This window comes from Syngnathus scovelli, chromosome 10 (assembly GCF_024217435.2).
Source record: "Syngnathus scovelli strain Florida chromosome 10, RoL_Ssco_1.2, whole genome shotgun sequence".
Lineage (NCBI taxonomy): Eukaryota > Metazoa > Chordata > Actinopteri > Syngnathiformes > Syngnathidae > Syngnathus > Syngnathus scovelli.
Window position 1 is genome coordinate 5,170,707 of NC_090856.1, and position 18,392 is coordinate 5,189,098.

General features: G+C 40.9%; 1 protein-coding gene and 1 long non-coding RNA gene across 17 annotated transcripts in view; both read left to right on the plus strand.

The window, feature by feature from the left end:
- Window positions 1-14,777, plus strand: part of celf5a (cugbp, Elav-like family member 5a) — a 135,913-nt gene extending 121,136 nt beyond the window's left edge. For 3 of the 5 annotated variants that reach the window (XM_049732274.2, XM_049732273.2, XM_049732271.2), the window contains exons 8-12: window positions 5,470-5,682; window positions 6,343-6,441; window positions 8,105-8,248; window positions 9,726-9,901; window positions 10,542-14,777. In XM_049732274.2, the coding sequence (XP_049588231.1) occupies window positions 5,470-5,682; window positions 6,343-6,441; window positions 8,105-8,248; window positions 9,726-9,853 (584 nt within the window). In that variant the 3' untranslated portion in view covers window positions 9,854-9,901; window positions 10,542-14,777. The remainder of the gene's footprint in view (window positions 1-5,469; window positions 5,683-6,342; window positions 6,442-8,104; window positions 8,249-9,725; window positions 9,902-10,541) is intronic. The other 2 variants (XM_049732275.2, XM_049732272.2) reach the window with 1 other exon arrangement.
- A 1,671-nt stretch (window positions 14,778-16,448) lies between these two features.
- Window positions 16,449-18,392, plus strand: part of LOC125965825 (uncharacterized) — a 37,669-nt gene continuing 35,725 nt past the window's right edge. For 8 of the 12 annotated variants that reach the window (XR_011087523.1, XR_011087530.1, XR_011087524.1 and 5 more), the window contains exons 1-2: window positions 16,449-18,196; window positions 18,282-18,374. This is a non-coding gene — a long non-coding RNA (uncharacterized lncRNA). The remainder of the gene's footprint in view (window positions 18,197-18,281; window positions 18,375-18,392) is intronic. The other 4 variants (XR_011087527.1, XR_011087529.1, XR_011087528.1 and 1 more) reach the window with 4 other exon arrangements.

Genomic DNA, 18,392 nt, shown 5'->3' on the forward strand with positions numbered 1-18,392 from the left:
CAAAGGGACATTGTAAATTGAGTGTGGTATAAAAAAAAACTTTTGAGTGATTTAGCATCTGGTGCATCACTTCTGCTTATTCAGCTTCTTTTTCTTGAGAGACAGAATGAGAGGGGTGGGGGAAACTCTTCGCTCAACAAAAGCAAGAAGAGAAATAAATAATACAGCATCCAAGTCTTTGTTGTGCTCCGCTCACCTACTTTGTCAACACTGCAGCACAGAGTGATTTGTAAGACTTTGCTAAGTTTTAACCAAGCAGTGTCAGCTGGAGGTGCTATCTACAAGCATCCAGCTTCCTGGATCAAGCTTCATCTAATTTCTTGTTTTTATGCAGTCTCTTAAATTGATATTCCCTGCAAGTAAGGCACTTTGTCTTTTGTTCGCTGCGTGCCGTGGTGCCTCATTTAATTCAGTACAGTCAGTGAATTTGAATTTACAAGAGACAATCAATACAACACGACCCCAATTAACCATATAAAATGAATTAACTAAATTAAAAAAACAAAAGTCAAAACTAAATGACTGAATGAAAAATTCAAAGCTATTGTAACCTTGGTCCACACTGAAAAAAGAAAAACATTGCCTTGCTGAAGTTAGTTAGCAAGGAAGTTAGCAAGGAGTTGGAGAAAAAGACTGGCGCTGATTTATTCCATGCGGGACACAAACAAGTCGTGTAAAAAATAAATGACAAAAAAAATTGGCTCGAAAACCTTGGGTTTCTTTTTCAAAGATGATGTTGCGCAAAAGCACAAAAGTTCTGGCCACTGTATTAAAAAATAAGTATAACCTCAGGCAGTGTCAAGCCCCTTCCACTGTGTATCACGCCAAATTGACACAGAAGTAAAACATTGTGTGCCTTTCACACAACTCACCAAAGTGGTACCTTGACAAACAACTTTAATTTGTTCCATGAAGCTTATAATTTACTCTAATTAATGTTAATGTGTGACATAAATTCAGTTGACTTCATTTACAAATCATTACCTCCTATTGAAATTAATTGAAATGCAATTAATCCGTTCCAAAAGAAAATATTCTTTAATAAAAAAGAAAAAGAAAAAAATCCATCAGTTATGATGTTATAAATCCTAACGCGAGTAGATAGAGCTCTTCTCCTGGATGTCATTGGAATATGCATGTGTACCTAATATTATGGCAGAGTATATATTTGCACTGCAATGAGGAGACATTGTGACAAAGTGAGCGTGAATCTGATGTGCATGAAGCCGCACCATTTATCTCCCTTCAAGACAAGCGTGTGTGTGCATGTGCATGCGTGTGTGTACGCCAGCCACCGCCTACTGATTACCTTTTATTATTCAGCATAGTGTACCATTAATCCTTCACAGAAAGTCAGGCTTTTGTGTGAGATTTCAAGGACCGGCATAAATATGAAATGTTTTATTTCCCTCTGCGTTCATTAATATGAGTCGTGCTGCCTCAGGAGCCAGCGCATTATATTTTTTTTATTTATTGCACATGCACCTATGACTTATTCAGACTCCGTTGGAGAAATGCATAACATGACTCGCAAGGCCATCTGCGTGGAGTAGGCTGAGGGAGCGTGACACTACTGAGAGACAGGAGGATTACAGTCATAAGATAAAAGAACAATTCGGTTCCCGTATTGCTTTATTATAAATTTTATTTCAAATTTTTAATATTCACAGAAAAACATAGGCAACTTTTGCAGGCTACAAAATAAGGCCAGATCTGGCCCACGGGCCTCGAGGTTGACACCTGCGCCAAATCACTTTTTTTTTCCTAGGGTGCGCCGTTCTGCTTTCTGCTTTGACACAATTTATGCATTAAGTCGTGGCGAGGTAGAGTGACTGTCTGTAAATTGTGTACGGCGCTAGGCATTAGCATAAAGCTCTCAGATCATCATTTAATGGATCCCCAGCTTGCTGTGTGACATTGGTCTTTGATTGAAACGATCCATATAACCTTTGTGGAATTAAAAATAAAAAAAGAGTACATTGGCGAGTCCATGGAGGTTAAGGGTGTTACTCGTAAAACAATGTCGCATCCGTTTGATCAACAGATGCCACGCATTTAAGCTCGACGGTGCGCGAGCCGTTTGCCAGATGGCTGCGCTGATTAGTGCGTGTACCCTCACAATGATGCATGATGATGCTTTTGGAAAATAATGTCAGACGCTCCCCACACGCTAGAAATAAAAAATAAAACAAAGCAGGAGCTCGCGCTGTGAAAGGAAGCTTTGTTAGCATGTGCAAAGTAGGTAATCTCGTGGTTTTAGAATTCTTGGTGAAGCAGCATGTGGCTCATTATGCGAGAGTCAATGTGTGTCTGAAGATTTTTTTTCTGTTCTAGCCAATTTCTCCCAGTTCTTGCTATGAATACATCAGCAAGACAATTTTTTATTTTTTTGCAATGACATAAATATTTCTGTATTGGAGAATACCAGAAGTAGCAAGCCAGGAAATGAACAGTAAAAAATTGTAAAAGGAAATGACATCACACCTTTAACTGAATCTGTACAAAAATACGATGGCAAAATCCAAGTCCTCTAAAACAACCCTTTTCCCAAATTTGCATATAATCATAACTCAATGCGTGTCAGTGCTCGTAGCTATCAGTATTCAAATCCAAATAGTTTTCTTGGTGTGTCAGCTTGTCTAAGAAAGATACTTTATTATTCATTTCTTGTCATTTTCCTTTTGCTAAAAAAAAAAAAAAACATGCATCACAATTTAAATCAGTTAGATGAAAGCATCTGTTTTGAGTGCTTATTACTTGCTCCAGCGGCAGACAGTCCTCGTCGTAGCTGTAATGACTCTCAGACTTTGAATGTATAATTAGCATAATAAATACTTGTGTCGCACGCCCAGGCTCCTTTTTGCCAGGCAATCAACGGCAAAGAACGGATCAAGAGTTCCCCTCCACCACCATCTTGCGAGAATGTAAATTTGCTTACATAAAACGAACTGCATGTTTGCGACGTAGCGATGAAGGCTAACTTTGAAGTAAGCTTGAAATGTTTTCTTTCCTTTATTCACATTCGAGCTATCTCAATGTGCTTCACGTAGTTACAAAACAACTTTAAAAGGCAAAATTTTAAAGCAAAGGAGTTTAAAAATAATCATTTAAATGCAAAGTGGAGAAATAAAAAGTAGTTTACTATAATAACTGAACATTATTTTGGAAAAATTAACTATAGAAATGGTCTAAAAGATCAAAAGCTTCGGTTTTAAGTAGTGGAAGATCTTTAGGACTTGATTAATATATTCTGATCACTGTGAACCGTGAGCTGCAGCTGTTTGATGCTCTTTTAAGGGAGTCCAGTCCAAAGTCCATTACTGGAGATAAAGGCTCATGTAATCTTCTCCTGACCTGCTTGGAGCAAAGCAAGCCTTGAGTCTGGATGTTTTTAGCCAGCAGAACATCCCCTGTTTGTCACAAATTCCCTTTGTAGCCACGTGTCACGCCCCGGTACTTATGTAATTGCACCTCAAAGGGCCCACATGACCACCTGCAAGTACGTTAGCGCCAGCGCAGCATAACAGGAGGTGCTAAGCAGAAAACGGAATTTACCTGATGATGGAGGGGCTGCATTACGAGGTGCGAGGGTTGGCGCGCACGTGTGGCCTCCTCGCGGCAGAGTAGCCGTCAGCGGCTTAGTACCGGAGCGGCGGTCCCCCGGGGGTCTTGGCGGAAGAACGGACAGAAGCTGGAGACTAATTCATCACAGTCCCATAGGAAGCAAGCAGTTGGAAGGAGGTTTAAGAGGGAAAGAAAAAAAAGCGGAAAAGACACAACGGCTCTCAATGGACGGAAACTATTCCCATGGTCAACAGAGTTGTAGGACCTCTGATGTCCATGCAACTCTCTATATTATTTATTTATTTATTTAGGGTTTATTTATTTAGGGTATATTTAGAATTTATTTATTTAGGGTATATTTAGGATTTATTTATTTATTTTTGGTTTATTTATTTGGGATTTATTTATTTGTTTATTTATTTGAATAGGGATAATGCACATGAACGAACATCAGTATAAAAATAAATGTCGGCTTATAGCTGCAAAGCCAGTTGATGACATCACTGTTTTTATGTGGAGCCTCAAAAATGTTTTTTTTTTTTTTTTTTGTTGAATTTACTCGATTTTATTCCGTCAAGTAGTTGCCCCAAAAAAATCTGGAATTACAAATTCAAAATATACTTTTTGGGTTTTTCCTACTACGTTACACTAGGGGGTTCTCCATTTTGATGTTTTCCAATAGTACGCTATGAACTAGTTTGTACACCGGCATGAGAATCCGTTTGTTTTGAAGTTTCCAACTCCACCGCATTCCAAAATTCAGGTTAAGTTGCCACCATAGCCGCAGAACTCCATTGTAAATAGAGGACCCCCTGCGGTCATGTATGTGGTGCATATTTTGACTTCATGGTTCATGATTCTTTGCGCTGAGATTTATGCAAATAGATCTTGGTTGTAAGCAAGGAAAAGCAATTCCATAAGGATATGTAGATGCTATCGCACAGCGGTGGCGACATACAGCATATTTACCATCTCATTTGCATAAACCTCCAAATGAGATTGTTTACCCTATGTGGACCACCACTCATATGAGGTCCTCCAGCTCTCCAGGTCGGGAACACGACGTGCTGTAGGGTTCCTGTGACTCCCAAGCCCCCTCCTTCGCATCCAATCAGGGTTAAGGTTTCCAGATTGAGAGGTGGTTCTCAAGGGAGCTGTACTTCAGCGAGCGCGGATGCGTCGCCACGGAGGCGACCCTTTTTTTTTTTAGAGAGGCCATCACGCCGTGAGATTCTGCTCAAAATGGGTACTTTGGCGTTGCCAGGATAATTGGAAACACTTTCTAGAGGAGGGCCCTTTTAAAATGCATTGCATGAGAGGGGAGGGGCGGCGAGCAACCAATTTCGATTCCGCTCATGAACCGTCCTGCCTCTCAGGCGTGCGCCATATATGTTATGACCGCCACATTTGTCAAACTGCCAACTGTTGTTTTGTGTCTTTTTTTTTTTCCCCCCTACTGAGTGAAGCCACATCTTTTTTTGTTTTTGCAACCTGCTTCCCCGGGCACCCTCTAATCGTTTCCATCAAATTTCAGTTTTTTTCCCCCCCTCGGAAGTTGCGTGGTAGTTTCATCATGTCGAGCAACGGGGGCTCACGCAAACACGGCGGACAGCCTCATTTTTCACAGGATCACTTCCTCGGCGATCTTGCCTGATGTGTCATGACAAATAGCGGATATGCGACAGGCGTACCCGTGTCCTTGCATTAGCCGGGGAATGTGCATGCCTGTGCAAGTCTTTCTGTACAATGCTGACTCTGTGTGTATTTGTGTGTGTCTATATTTGTGTCAGAAGTGTTATCTCCTAATAAAACTATCATTGCACATTTGGAACGTCATACAATGTAACATATATATGAGTGTTTGTAGATTGATTCTAATGACTCTGATTCTATTGTTCCTCTCAGGTCTAAGTTCTCCACCAGCCAACATCACCACCTCCGCCGTGCCCAGCATCGTCACGCCCATCGTCAACGGATTCACCGGCATCCCTCATCAGCCCAACGGACACCCCGCCGTGGAGACGGTCTACACCAACGGCCTGCCGCCTTACTCCACCCAGAGTCCCACTGCCGCCGACACCCTGCAGCAAGCCTTCACCGGTGTACAGCAATACACAGGTGAATAAAATATATTATTTGTATATTTTTTTTAAATTACCGTATTTTCCGCACTATAAGGCACACCTAAAAACCTCCAATTTTCTCAAAAGCCAACAGCGCGCCTTATAATCAGGTGCGCCTTATAATCAGGTGCGCCTTATAATCAGGTGCGCCTTATAATCAGGTGCACCTTATATATGGACCAATATTAAGCCACTACAGCAGGCGTGTCCAAAGTCCGGCCCGCGGGCCAAATGTATATATCATATATGGACAAAGTTTTAAAATGTGCCACTCATTGAAGGTGTGTCTTATAATCCGGTGCGCCTTATAGTGCAGAAAATACGGTACTTCAAATTCATGTGCATTTTTTATTTCCTGTTGCAATGCTGTGCACCTATAATTTAAATTTGTAATTTCAAATTTCAAAACTACTAGGCATAACAACTAAAACATGTAGGGATCTTTTTTTTTTTTTTGCAGATTAAACTAGAGAGGTTATTACAGTAATAACTGAGAGAAAACAAAAAGTCATTAAAGTGCAACCCACGCTACACGGCTGCCCGCCTCCGATGCATACCGAGACGATACCATCCGATATCATCGGGTTGCATCATGCTCACGTTAAGCTTGTGTTCTGGACCGCATCCACATTTTCACGCCCCTCCCCTCTCGTAGCAATCTACCCGGCCACCACGCTGACTCCCATTGGCCAGACGCTGCCCCAGGCGCCCCAGGTCATCCAGCAGCAGCAACAGCAGCAGAGAGAAGGTGAGGGTGAGAAAACATTATTACTTTTTACACATCTGCACTCGATTTATAAACCGGGACGAGCACGAGAGAGCAATATTGCTCGGGTACTGTACGCGTCTCATTCGCACATATTACGAGAGAGGAATATTACCCTCTCATTCTTTCGGTGTGTAATAGATAAATAAAGTGGCCACTTGCAGTTCACCGTTCACAGCTCATCTCGGGAAATGGGTACAGTACATCGAAAAAGATGAGGGTGATGAAACACCTTCCAAGATTGTGTGGTTAGAAAGAACGTATCGTAACATGTCTGGAGTGCACAGCCATTTTTTTTATGCTTGGGAATTTTGCCAATATAATACAGTCACTAAATTCTGCACAGATAGTAATTGTCGCCAGGTTTGCAAAATGTTATTGGATTGTTATTTTGTCAAAAAAAGAAACTTGATTGATTTTCCATGACACAAGATAGCCAATGTACCTCAGGCCAGAAATCAAATCATTACAATCGCTTGGCACGCCTGCCCTGAGATTATTGATGTTTTTGCTATGTCAAAGTGAGAATACTATTGATTTTAATGTGTACCTGCAATACGTTGCATAACCTATTAGAAACAATTTACATTTAATCCTCCAGCGTAAATTACATTTGACACAAGATTGACAAATGTGATCAGGTTTACTTTTGATTTTTTTTTCCAGCTAAATTCCCAATTGTAGCAATCTTATTGCTTTTAAATCCTATGGAATACTAGAACCTACATTTATCAGATATTATTATGCTTTTTTTTTTTTTTTTTTTGCCCAAGCCAGCTGGGAACAGAATAAAACATGTACGGCTATAAATGATTATGAGCACGGCTTCTCAGGAAGCTGAAATAGAATTAGTCGCTCTTCACAGATGATAAATAATATATGCTTGTGAGTATTATCGCTCGACATGCGTGTGGCTCTGTTTGTGTCAAATATCTATTGCTACAACGCAGCGACACCGATGCTAGCTTGACGTCTATGGCGTTTTGTGTTGTTTGCTAGCATGAGGCTAAACAGACTAACTTTTTTTTTTTTTTTAAACACACAAACCACTCATAATACAATACATGTGTTTGTATCTGATCTGCTGAGCTTCACATTCACACAAAAAATGTCCTTTTCAAAGTTTTTGAGATATGCCAGATGACTATTGATTTGGAATCATCAATGTGGCTTTGGTCAATTTCCAAATGCTTCCATCTTCCTTTTCAAATCAGCAGCGGACAGAATTATTTACAATCTTATCCAGACCTCCTGGCATTTTTTTGTGTCGTTGAAGAAATCGTATTGATTTTGGAAGCAATTCGACACAAATTATAGATAGCCGAGGTCAAAGATAAAATCTTTGTCTTAGCAACGGTTAAACTCAATGGGGTTATTGATGGGCGTCGGAGCGGGAACGCTATTGATTTTGATCCGCAATACCTGAGCTATGTCGGGTCAAATGCCATAATTGCTCAGCTTTTATGTGAGATGCTGCCGTTCGCAATATCTTTTTCAACTAATTCCCTCTTTGCTAATCAGCGTTATGCCGACGTTGCGTTTTTCTAGTTGTCCAATCTCTCTGAACAGAAGTAACATTTCCAGTTTCTCTCAGCCCAGAAACACGACTCGTGTTAATGTTCTCAGCAGTCAGTTTGGTGTCTTTCTCCAGGTCCGGAGGGCTGCAACCTGTTCATCTACCACCTGCCACAGGAGTTTGGAGACAATGAACTCATGCAGATGTTTCTGCCCTTCGGCACCGTCATCTCATCTAAGGTCTTCATGGACCGGGCGACCAATCAGAGCAAGTGTTTTGGTGAGTTCTTCAGCAACTCACTCACTCGTTCGCTTTAGGCTCCGAGATAATCGGTTCATCAGATCAGCAGCCTTTACAACAAAAGACAAAATTAAAAAAATAATCTAATTCATTAGTTCTTATAACAACGTTGCGATTAATCACATTTTCACTGACACAAGCTCCACTTTTTGATTTGATTCGTCGACTACCCAGATTTGTGAACTCCCTCAACAGTCCTGTAGGTGTCAGCAGAGAGGCAGAATATAGACAAAACCTAATTAAAGAATGACACTTTAATTATTTATTGTCTGATCGAGACTCTAAAAAGAATTGATGAATATATACGTCGCTTGGAGTTAACTGTTGGATTGCCGTTGACAAATATAAATATTCAAAACAGCGAATGAGTTAACTTTATCCGAGCTCTCGTCAAAACTGAATAACAATAATGATTTCATTTATAGCGTACTTTATGTATACAGTGTAGCCAGCCAAGATATCATCGATCAGGATCCATATCCATGTTTCCATGAGGCAGCGTGACCCCGACACCCTGCTGGTGCTTCATCAGCATCACCGTTGGTTCACCCCAATATCTGTCAATACTCTCACTACTGAGGCTGATTCACGTCCCCCCCCCCCCCCCTAACGCAACGGAACGCCACACACCGCCTCCACCTCATTTAGCTCTGTCAGCCTACACGGAGCAACCTGCCCTGCGGCTTATACAAACTTGAAGGCGTCACGCTGGGTTCTGCGCATGTGTGTGCGTGAGATGGGGAGGGGGAATAAAGAGGGCAAAGGACAATTATAGATCAGCATTTGTTTTCACTCCAGGCCTGGAATTGATCGGCAATCCCGCCTCCCCAGGGGGACTTAATAACATATAAATTCATGAAAGAAGACCTATTTGCAGTATCGACGTATACACTATGCATTTACAACATAATGTTACGCCCGGGGAAGGAACGGGAACAGCAATGTAATTAATCTGGAAAGGACGGGAATGAAGGTGGATTGATGGCGAGCAAAAAGACAGGAGTCACTTTTACACGGCGTTGTGTGTGAAAGAATGAGGCCACCCGTCGAACTTCTAGTTGTTTTGTGTGGAAAGCAGAATCGGTTGCTTCCTCGCCACTTTTTGCTCCTTCGCCGAGCAAAAGACAAGTTGGCCGAACGGACACGTTTCCCAGGTGACCGGGGTGGGAGGGGGCGAGGAGAATCTCCTGCTGTTTTTTTTTTACGGGTCACCAAGTATTCCTAATGACACCCAAGACGCAGGGGAGCACATCAAGCGGAGATACACTCGGCTGCAGTTTCTGGTCACTGACTATTTATTCATAAGGCTTTATTTTTACACATGATGGAAACAGGATGTTTCGTGCAGGTGATGTGAGGGAGGGGAGGGGCTTATGCGGCGCCATGTCATGTCTATTTAAAATAGAAAAAAAAAATATGCTGATCATTCTATTCAACCATATTTTTGTTTTTACAGGCTTTGTGAGCTTCGACAACCCCGCCAGCGCGCAGGCAGCTATCCAGGCCATGAACGGCTTTCAGATTGGCATGAAGAGGTTGAAAGTGCAGCTAAAGAGACCGAAGGATGCCAGTCGCCCTTACTGACACAGCCTACCTTTAGTATTCACCGCAGCAGCAACAGCAGCAGCACAGGTACGTTGATACGCTCACCGGACAGTTCATTAGGTACACCTTCACAGATACAATAGATGTAAAATTCATATTAAAAAAAAAATATTGTACAACTCAACTAAAATTCTGTAGAAAGAGTTTTCAATTTTTTTTCTTTTTTTCTTTTTTTTCATTGAGCTAAACATGGTTGCACAAGTGTGCACACCCTCACAATTAGGATGTGGCTGTGTTCTGAATTTTTGATAAACATCGGTAATTTTAATGCTGTTTTGAAGTGATTGATTTTCTTTTACGATTTATCACAAAATTCAACAGGTGGTGTGTAGACTTCTCAAATCCAATAGATATATTTGATGATACTGTCCAAACGATTGTGCAGGCGTAGCTAATATTGTGGTCTCTGAGTGTTTAGGTGCAGATCCCCCCCCCCCCCCCCCTCCCCTGTTTTTTTTTGCATGCGTTCACATACAGCAGCCAGCCAGCCGGCATATTAATTATTAGACATTCTGCCAGCGTCAAGATTGACAAAGATCAATTGCTATGCCAGCTCGGGTTAGCCCTCTGCAGACCATTCGGCTGATTTAATAAGAGCATATTAAAGCCTTCAAAGCTGAAGACATTGACGAGCCATCCGATCTAAAAACTCTGCTCTGTTTTTCAGGTTTTAGATGACACGTGAAGATATTTTGGAGGGGCTTATCTCTTCTTTTTTCTCTCCTCGGAAAGCAACATATGTTTTTAAAAAAAAAAAAGAAATAATGAACACGGAAGGATTTTTTTCGGGGGTGGGGGAGACATATCAGCATTTACTTATGAAGACGTAAGTTGCGTCCAAACGAGACGAGGAGGTGCGTCGTCGTGGGACGCTAACAGATGGCACACTGCGAGAAAGGAAAGCAAGAAAAAAAAACAAATGAATCAAAAAAAAAAAAAAAAGACTCGATCAACAGAACTTTTTTTTCTTGTTGAGACTTGAATTGTTAACGAAGCAACAAACTAACAGACAGGAAAAAGCAGCAACGACAAATAGATTTCTATATACATATTCTATACACATATATATAAATGAGAGATGCGCTTGTGGCTTTTACTGCTCCTTGGACAAATGAGGGTTCACAAAAGGCCAAGACGGGAGGCGGAAAGGCCGTCTTTCTTTTCTTCTCCCTCTTTTTCTCGTGTCGTCTCGCAGCAAGCGCAGCGCCACCAGCCCCCGGAGGAGCTCACTGAGGTTTCCGTTAGCGACAGTACAACTGAGAATCTTTCACCCCGAAAAGGGACCAAAGGACCAAACACATTTGTATTGTTCTGAAACAGTAACGCTTATTATGAATTCATGAGACTACAGTACTACTAATGATATTTAAGGAGTAAACTCGCTTCAGGTTGAAAGAAAGAGGAAAAAAAAAAAGAGGAATGTTTTTTGTAACTAATGGGTTTGGGAATATTACAAAGAAAATGAAAAATAGAAAAAAAAAAGCTATACTATTTTAGTGGTGTATACTATGTGGGTTGGATATTGTTACGGGCACAAGTTCATCTTCATCGATCATTTCATAGAATCATGAAAATCACAAATGAGCCGCCATATTGAGGAAAATCTGTTTTAATATTTTGCAGATGCGAAACTGACATTTTTAAGCTGCTGTGTAAATACTTGTCTGGAAAACCGACTAAAGTAGTAGTTCTCTAACGTTTTACTCCAAACCCTTCTTCCCCCCCCAAAAAATACTCAATCTCCCATGCACCACCCAAAAGTTCATGTTAATTTAAAAAAAGTCATCAGGGGAAAAAAAAACAAACAGAATGGTGGCTCGTCTTTGACTTCCATAGCGCTTATTTTCCATATTGTCCTTCCTTCATTTTTAACTTCCTTCCTTCCTTCCTACCTCCCACTCTTCCTACCTCCCTTCCTTCCATTGCATCATTAAAGTCATTATATTCCAGATAATCTGACGTTAAAGCAGAGTGCTAAAAGTGCCATGCGGTTGAGCCTCACGTGCAGCGCAGTAAAATAGCACAGTGTCTGTAACGGCTTCATAAAATATACAAATGAGGCTGACAATGGTTGTAAACATCATCGCCACCGTCGGCCAAGGCAGCGTCTGCACAGGTCGCGCCCTCTCCCGCTGCCAAGCCTCTCCAGCTGCTCGCAGCGGGGAGAACGTCCTCCCCTGTCGCCTCGCCTGCGGGTGCCAGCATATCTCTCTCTCTTAATAGGAGCCATCACTTCCCAGGGCTGCATAATGAGGATGATGGTAATATTGATCAGATGGGGGGAGCGTAGACGATGCACCATCAATTATAACTGGCTTGATGGAGTTCACATTTCTCTCATGGTCGGCGGATGCATTTGTCCTTTCTGTCGTTTGTAGCAATATAGACGCCTCCAAATCAAATCGGTAATCCGACACGCCAGTGGTTGGCTTTGCTAAGAAGAGTCTTGTGCACCTGCTTTTATTGAACTGACAGTGAGATTAGATAATAGTTTTGTGCTCATTTGCTGATGACAAGAATAAAAGGAAAAAAAAAGCATTCACTTGTAAGGAAGTTTACATTGAGAAAACCCATAAAGTGTTGATAGGGTCCAATTATGGAGTCTCTTAAGGTGCGCTCCTGCATACTTAGATCGCAGCATGTATAAAGAGTCATGAGTTGTTGCCTTGCAACCAGCAGCTGCATTTTCTCCGTAGAGTGTATAATGGCGCCGCCAGAGCTCGTACACAGCCCGGGCATTAGCAGCCTTAGGAGGTCAAATTAAGAGCAAAATGATCCATCAGTTAGACAGCGGCAGGCCTGTAGGTGGATCAGCCAACAGCTGCTGCAGACAAAACGAGCGCTTAGCATTAAGCGGCGGTCACGCATGGCCGCCATTTATCTAAACTCGCGTCAACGCATAGCCAAGATGCGTAAAGATGTAACTTCCGACATGAAATGGGATTTTAATTAGCTCTTTGCTTTTTCGATCAGTGCAAGTGTGTATGCCTGTGTGTGTGTTTAATCCATTGCGTATCTCCATGAAGCAGCTTGACTTCTCTAATTGTTGCCTTTTTATTTGCCACTTTATGGCTTATTTTGACTTATAAAGGGTTATTTCTTGACATGGGAAGTGCAGTCACTAGTGAATAACTATACTATGACTTAAAGAGCATCATTTGGGAAAATTATGACGGTTTTATTCTCAAAGTACCATATTTCCTCAAATAGGCAGGTTAGACTTGTGTTTGTATTTTCATGGACAAACACGGTTCGCAAACAACTTGAAATAGTGCCTCTGCTGGTTACAGCAAAGTAGTGCGCTTCATTTGACCTCAATTATGTCAAGATGCAGTTAATCAATGATCAATTAATTCATAATGAATGCCAGTTTGTAGTATTATTATAAAGAAAAGGCAGCCATCCTCCCAATAGACTCAGTTAAGTAAATAAACATCCTCACTCTATATATGAGGAAATACGGTATTTAAGTCATTATCTTGTTTTCGTAACATAACATTATGGGAAGTGGGTAAGGTAGATTTTAAGATCCCTGATGAGTTCCTTATGCTGTCTACTGTCAAATGATACTGTGATAGACGCCCTCCTTTTTTCTCCAGGCCAGACAAGGCCTTATAAATCTTAAAAAAAAAAAGATTTATTTTTTTTTTTTTGCTTGTGGGATTTTCTGCCATAGACCAGTGTGAATTATTAAAATCAAATTAAATTTGGCCTTCACAACAGCTCGGTTAATGCAAATTAAAGACGCCAGCTGTGTGTGGCTGAAATGTAATGAGTTGGGGTGATGAGGGGGGGGGGGGGGTCTGGCAGACAAAATGGGACAAAAATGGAAAATGGAAACACAAATGAACACAGCGGAGAGGAGTAAGGAAATTGTGGAAACACATCAGTGTCGTCCTGGTGGAAGTAGAAAAGATCTTCCAAGACCAAACATTCTTAGAGGTCGAGCATGTGTTGGCGTTTCCATTTCAATAATCTTATTTTCTCATCTCTTCATTCTTTCATATTTCACATCATCCGACTATTGTGCCCTTTCAATATCTGAGCATGCTCAATGGGGGGCTGGGTGGGTTTAAGATTATGACTACTGGTACAACTTCTATAACGATACGGTTTGAATGCTAAGGATAGTAGCTTATTATGAATATGAGAATCTGTATATTATGAAAAATCAGCACAGGACCCTTTCTTTGTCGGGGTATAAGTGAGGGTTTGTTACGGGGGAGGGTCGGGCAGTTATGCTCTCTAAAGATATGAATATTTTGGTTTGTCAGCACAAAGCAAAACGAAGGCAAAGTCTGTGGAGTATACTTCACCGACCTACAGAGGGCAATAGAGGCAACTCAGTACTATTATGTAATTGTGGAAGGGCAAACGCTGTTTACAGGTTGTATGTTTCCTCCTTTTGTTTCTTTTTTTTTGTTCTTTTTAGAAATTAATTGCCACCTCTTTCTCTGGTGGTGTCAGTACAGCATGGATCAACTGACAGGGAAAAGCAGTATCTTTTTATATATATGCTATATTCAAGGGGTTTAAAAAAAAGAAAAAAACACGTGTTCTGTATTATTATTATTACTATGATTATGATTATTAGCCTGAGATACCAAACAAACATTCCCCCCCTGCCCTCGCTAAAATTTCTTAAAACTTGCTGCTTAGATGACTTCATATTAATGACTGATGATTAATGATTTTATAATTAATTATCAATCAAGTATGTAACTTATTTATTTATTTATTCATTTATTTATTTATTTATTTATTTATTTATTTGAGATTAATTTGCAGTCCAAGGTAAGACAAAGATGTGTATAAAAAGTAAGAAAATGCTTATTGGGACTTTTATTTTTTCTCTCTTTCTCTCCTTTTTTTCCAATTTTACAATAAATTAAAAAAAATTCAAGTTGGATGTTTTTCTTGTGTGTTTGAGCAACTTGGAATGTGTGCACCTGTGTGAGATACCACCCTGTAAAGACAGGGGGTGCTGTTGCACAGATAATAGCTCCGCCCTAGGAAGTTTAGGGGCGCTAAACCATCTGCCCATTGCCAGCCAGTCAGAATATCAATCATTCGCCACCTTACAATTGGTAATATCAGACACACAATATTCTTATTATATATATTTTATCAATATTTGTGAACACATCAGGCACTACAGTGAACATGGATGATGTAATTCCGCTCTTAAAGTAATAATCAGGTTACTGCTGATTGGGAGGCCCAAAAAAAAAATGGCGTACAGCAAATGGCTTACGAAATAAATTGTCCCAATTACTACAAAGTGTAGCTCTTGGTCAGCGTGCACATGAGGCAGTTCATCTTTATTACTATCACTTAATGAAAATCAATCCCCTCTTGATAAACTCTTATCTTCACGGCCTTTGCGCAGCCCCTCGTCTGGGGAGATCATAAATTAGGGTATAATGTTGCCTTTGTTGAGGGAGTGAATAGCAAATTGTCGTAACTTGGCGGGATTTATTATGCAGATGCTTAATTTCCGAGCACTTCCAGGGGGAAGGGTTGTTAAAAGTTTTGTGACTTGTATATAAATCCAAATAAAACACTAATACGGCCAGATGTTTATCTCCCGTAGAGGCGGTTACGTTATTGTTGCTGTTTGTTAGCGCTACGCTAAAACTGCATAAGCGAGGAAAACGTAGTGGCAGGTACAGATATCGGTATGGATCCGTGGTTTGCGGCGGATGTAGAGAAATGATATCTCCAGGATTTCTTTTCCCATTTTTGTGATTTGGCTAACACTTCTTCATCGCTAGCCTCCCCTGTCACAGTTGCAAAGGAGCGCTTGATTTGACATGTAGGTCAGCAGCCACATTGTCTTATGAACCAGTAGGTGAGATATGTTCATTTGCTTGCTGTCACTTTGATTATTGGGCAGACCCAAATCTGAGGTGGGAGATTGTTGTAACAAGAGCAGCCGACACGGTCCAGAATGGGCTGAAAAATGAGTCCGGTCTCACTCAGTTCTGCCGCGGTGACCCACGTAACAAGGCACATAAGTTAAACGTCGTGTGCCAAGTGCAACAATCAGTGCATCATTAGGCAGGATGTTTGGGCGAGAAGGTTATGGAGGTCTTATGGCCGTTATCGAGAGCTGCCCGACCGACAGAAGGTGATCATTTACTGGAAGGGTGGGAAAGGGGGGGGCAAACACAATCGCAGGTGAACAGCCAAATGAGTTTACAAGCGCGCCTGACCAACAGCCTATGCGCCATTTAAGCTGCATGCTCCAGCATATTTTAACGCAACGTGCCGATCGTGATTCTGATACAAAGGTCTGACGGAATCGTTCCAGGGAAATGATGTTGATAATTTCCCAGTTGAGAACAGCGTAGCAGATCTTTTTAAAGGAGGGTTGAGTTGCTTTGGGAGCCAGTACAGCTAACTTTAATCAAGGTCAAACAAAGTTAAGGTTAAATTACCTTAAATTAAATGTCATAGAAGTTGCATAATACTGTCTTGGTAGGTCTGTCAAATTGTCAAATATGTATCATAAGCTCTTTTTTTCTATTTCTGATTAGTAGTGATGTCATACTTCTAATTGAACTCCAAAAAAATCGACATTGCCACCAATTATTTCTTAAGCTAATTTAAAGACCGCGGCGCGCCTAGCATTAGGGCAGCCATCAATCTGCCCATTATCAATCAAGTAGAAGACTCACACGCGGTTATCTGTTTATCTTACCAAGTGCTCTATTAATATCAAATTAATTTCCCCATTGAGAGTATCAATCACTCATTATGCATTTTCTTTTCTCCCGCTCACCTCATTAGCATGGTAATTGTCCTTGTTTACAAGGAAAGTCGAGGAAGTGTAGGTGAGCATTATAAAAGCGTACAAAAAAAAAAAAACTTGGACATTGAACCACATGCTGCTTCATGCAGACGAAAGACCATAAAATAAATGTGCATCCACTTGCCAAACTGGATCTAAATTTTGCAACAATGGATCGGAACAACCATATACGTACACGAGTTGTCAAAAACTTTCAACTGTATGCAGGAAAGAGGGAACGGCTCTCTCGTGGGTTTATGATGGCATTGTAATGGTGCTGCCTGTCACCTCAACACATGACATGAATCAAGACTAGGCCTGCAGCGCTTTTAAAAATAGCATCTGCCTTTTTTTTATCCTCTCCGCCGCAAACATTGCAGTCACTTCGCCGTGACACCGACGGCACAATCGTGAAATTCAAGAGCCAGTCACGAGTCAAGCGTGGCGCGTATCCATACACTCACCTGGTGCATCCTCTTCAGAATAGCATCTGCGAGGTCCTTTAATGAAGTGCGATGACACATGTCAGCGGCGTCATGTTCCGAATCCTCGCTCCGTAAAATTAAGCGGGACGTGAGGGGATTAAGTATGATGGCGTATATGACAAATCATGTTGCTCTCAGCTGACAATTTAAATTCATTCTGTCCGTGTCTTGCTAATTAGAACGCATGAATTGTTAATGTGTGCAGACTTACATTGCTAATGGTGCGACATGCCATGCATTTAATAGTTCGAAGGCCTCGTTCACACTGCAGGTAAATTAGATTTGTTACCCAGATGGCATCCTTGAGGGTTTACTGTCCGCACGTGATCACATTTGTTGCATCCGCGTATTACAACTGTGGTTTCAATCTATCAATAAAAACAAACGAAAAAATTTAAAAGCAGGTTTGCAGGTGACTTTGCCTTTCAAAGTCCTTAAAAACAAAATGGGAATTAAATAAGAATTGGATTTGCAGCAGGCAGTGTGATCAAGTCATATTTGGAATTGTTTTTTATTACAATATGGCCAGTTGGACATTGAGAATCAATAGAAAACGCAGAACAAAAAGTTCAAATTAAAAAGAATTGTAATAAGTTTTAAAAAAAGTTTTGTGTTTAGTCACGTGAGATTCACAAGTTGAGCCGTGATTGGTCGTTGCCGGAGCTTTGCACAACTGACGTCATTTTCAGTCGACATCATCTAGCAAAATGGCCGCCCTCGATATTCTTTGGTCCTCTCAGAGTAAGACAGAAGAAAAGTAAAAGAAGAAAATAGTAATTACACATTGATGTTTTGTTATATTTGTCTTTATGTGATGGCCTGACATGAAAAACGGGCATAATATATTTTGAGATAGAAAGGAGATACATTGATTCACCTGTTGTCGATTTTCTTTCATATATACTTGGTGTGGCATTACACTCGCAATGTAACGTAAAACTCGTCAAATAATGAAAAATGTGCAGGTGGATTTTAAGATTTACTATCAAGCTTTCCTCTCTTATGGACTGAGGACCCCACCAGGACTTAATCAGTACTACAATGGTATTTTAAAGTTACATTTTACAAATTAAATTGTGTATAAAAGGTCTTGAACATAACTGTGACTTTTCCGTCATCCATTTTAAAGCAGGAAATGCCAAGTCATGCTGACCCTGGAAAAAACGATATAGAAGGATGGAAGAGGACCACCTACTCAGAATGAATGACTCACTATGAAAACGTATGTATACTGACTCAC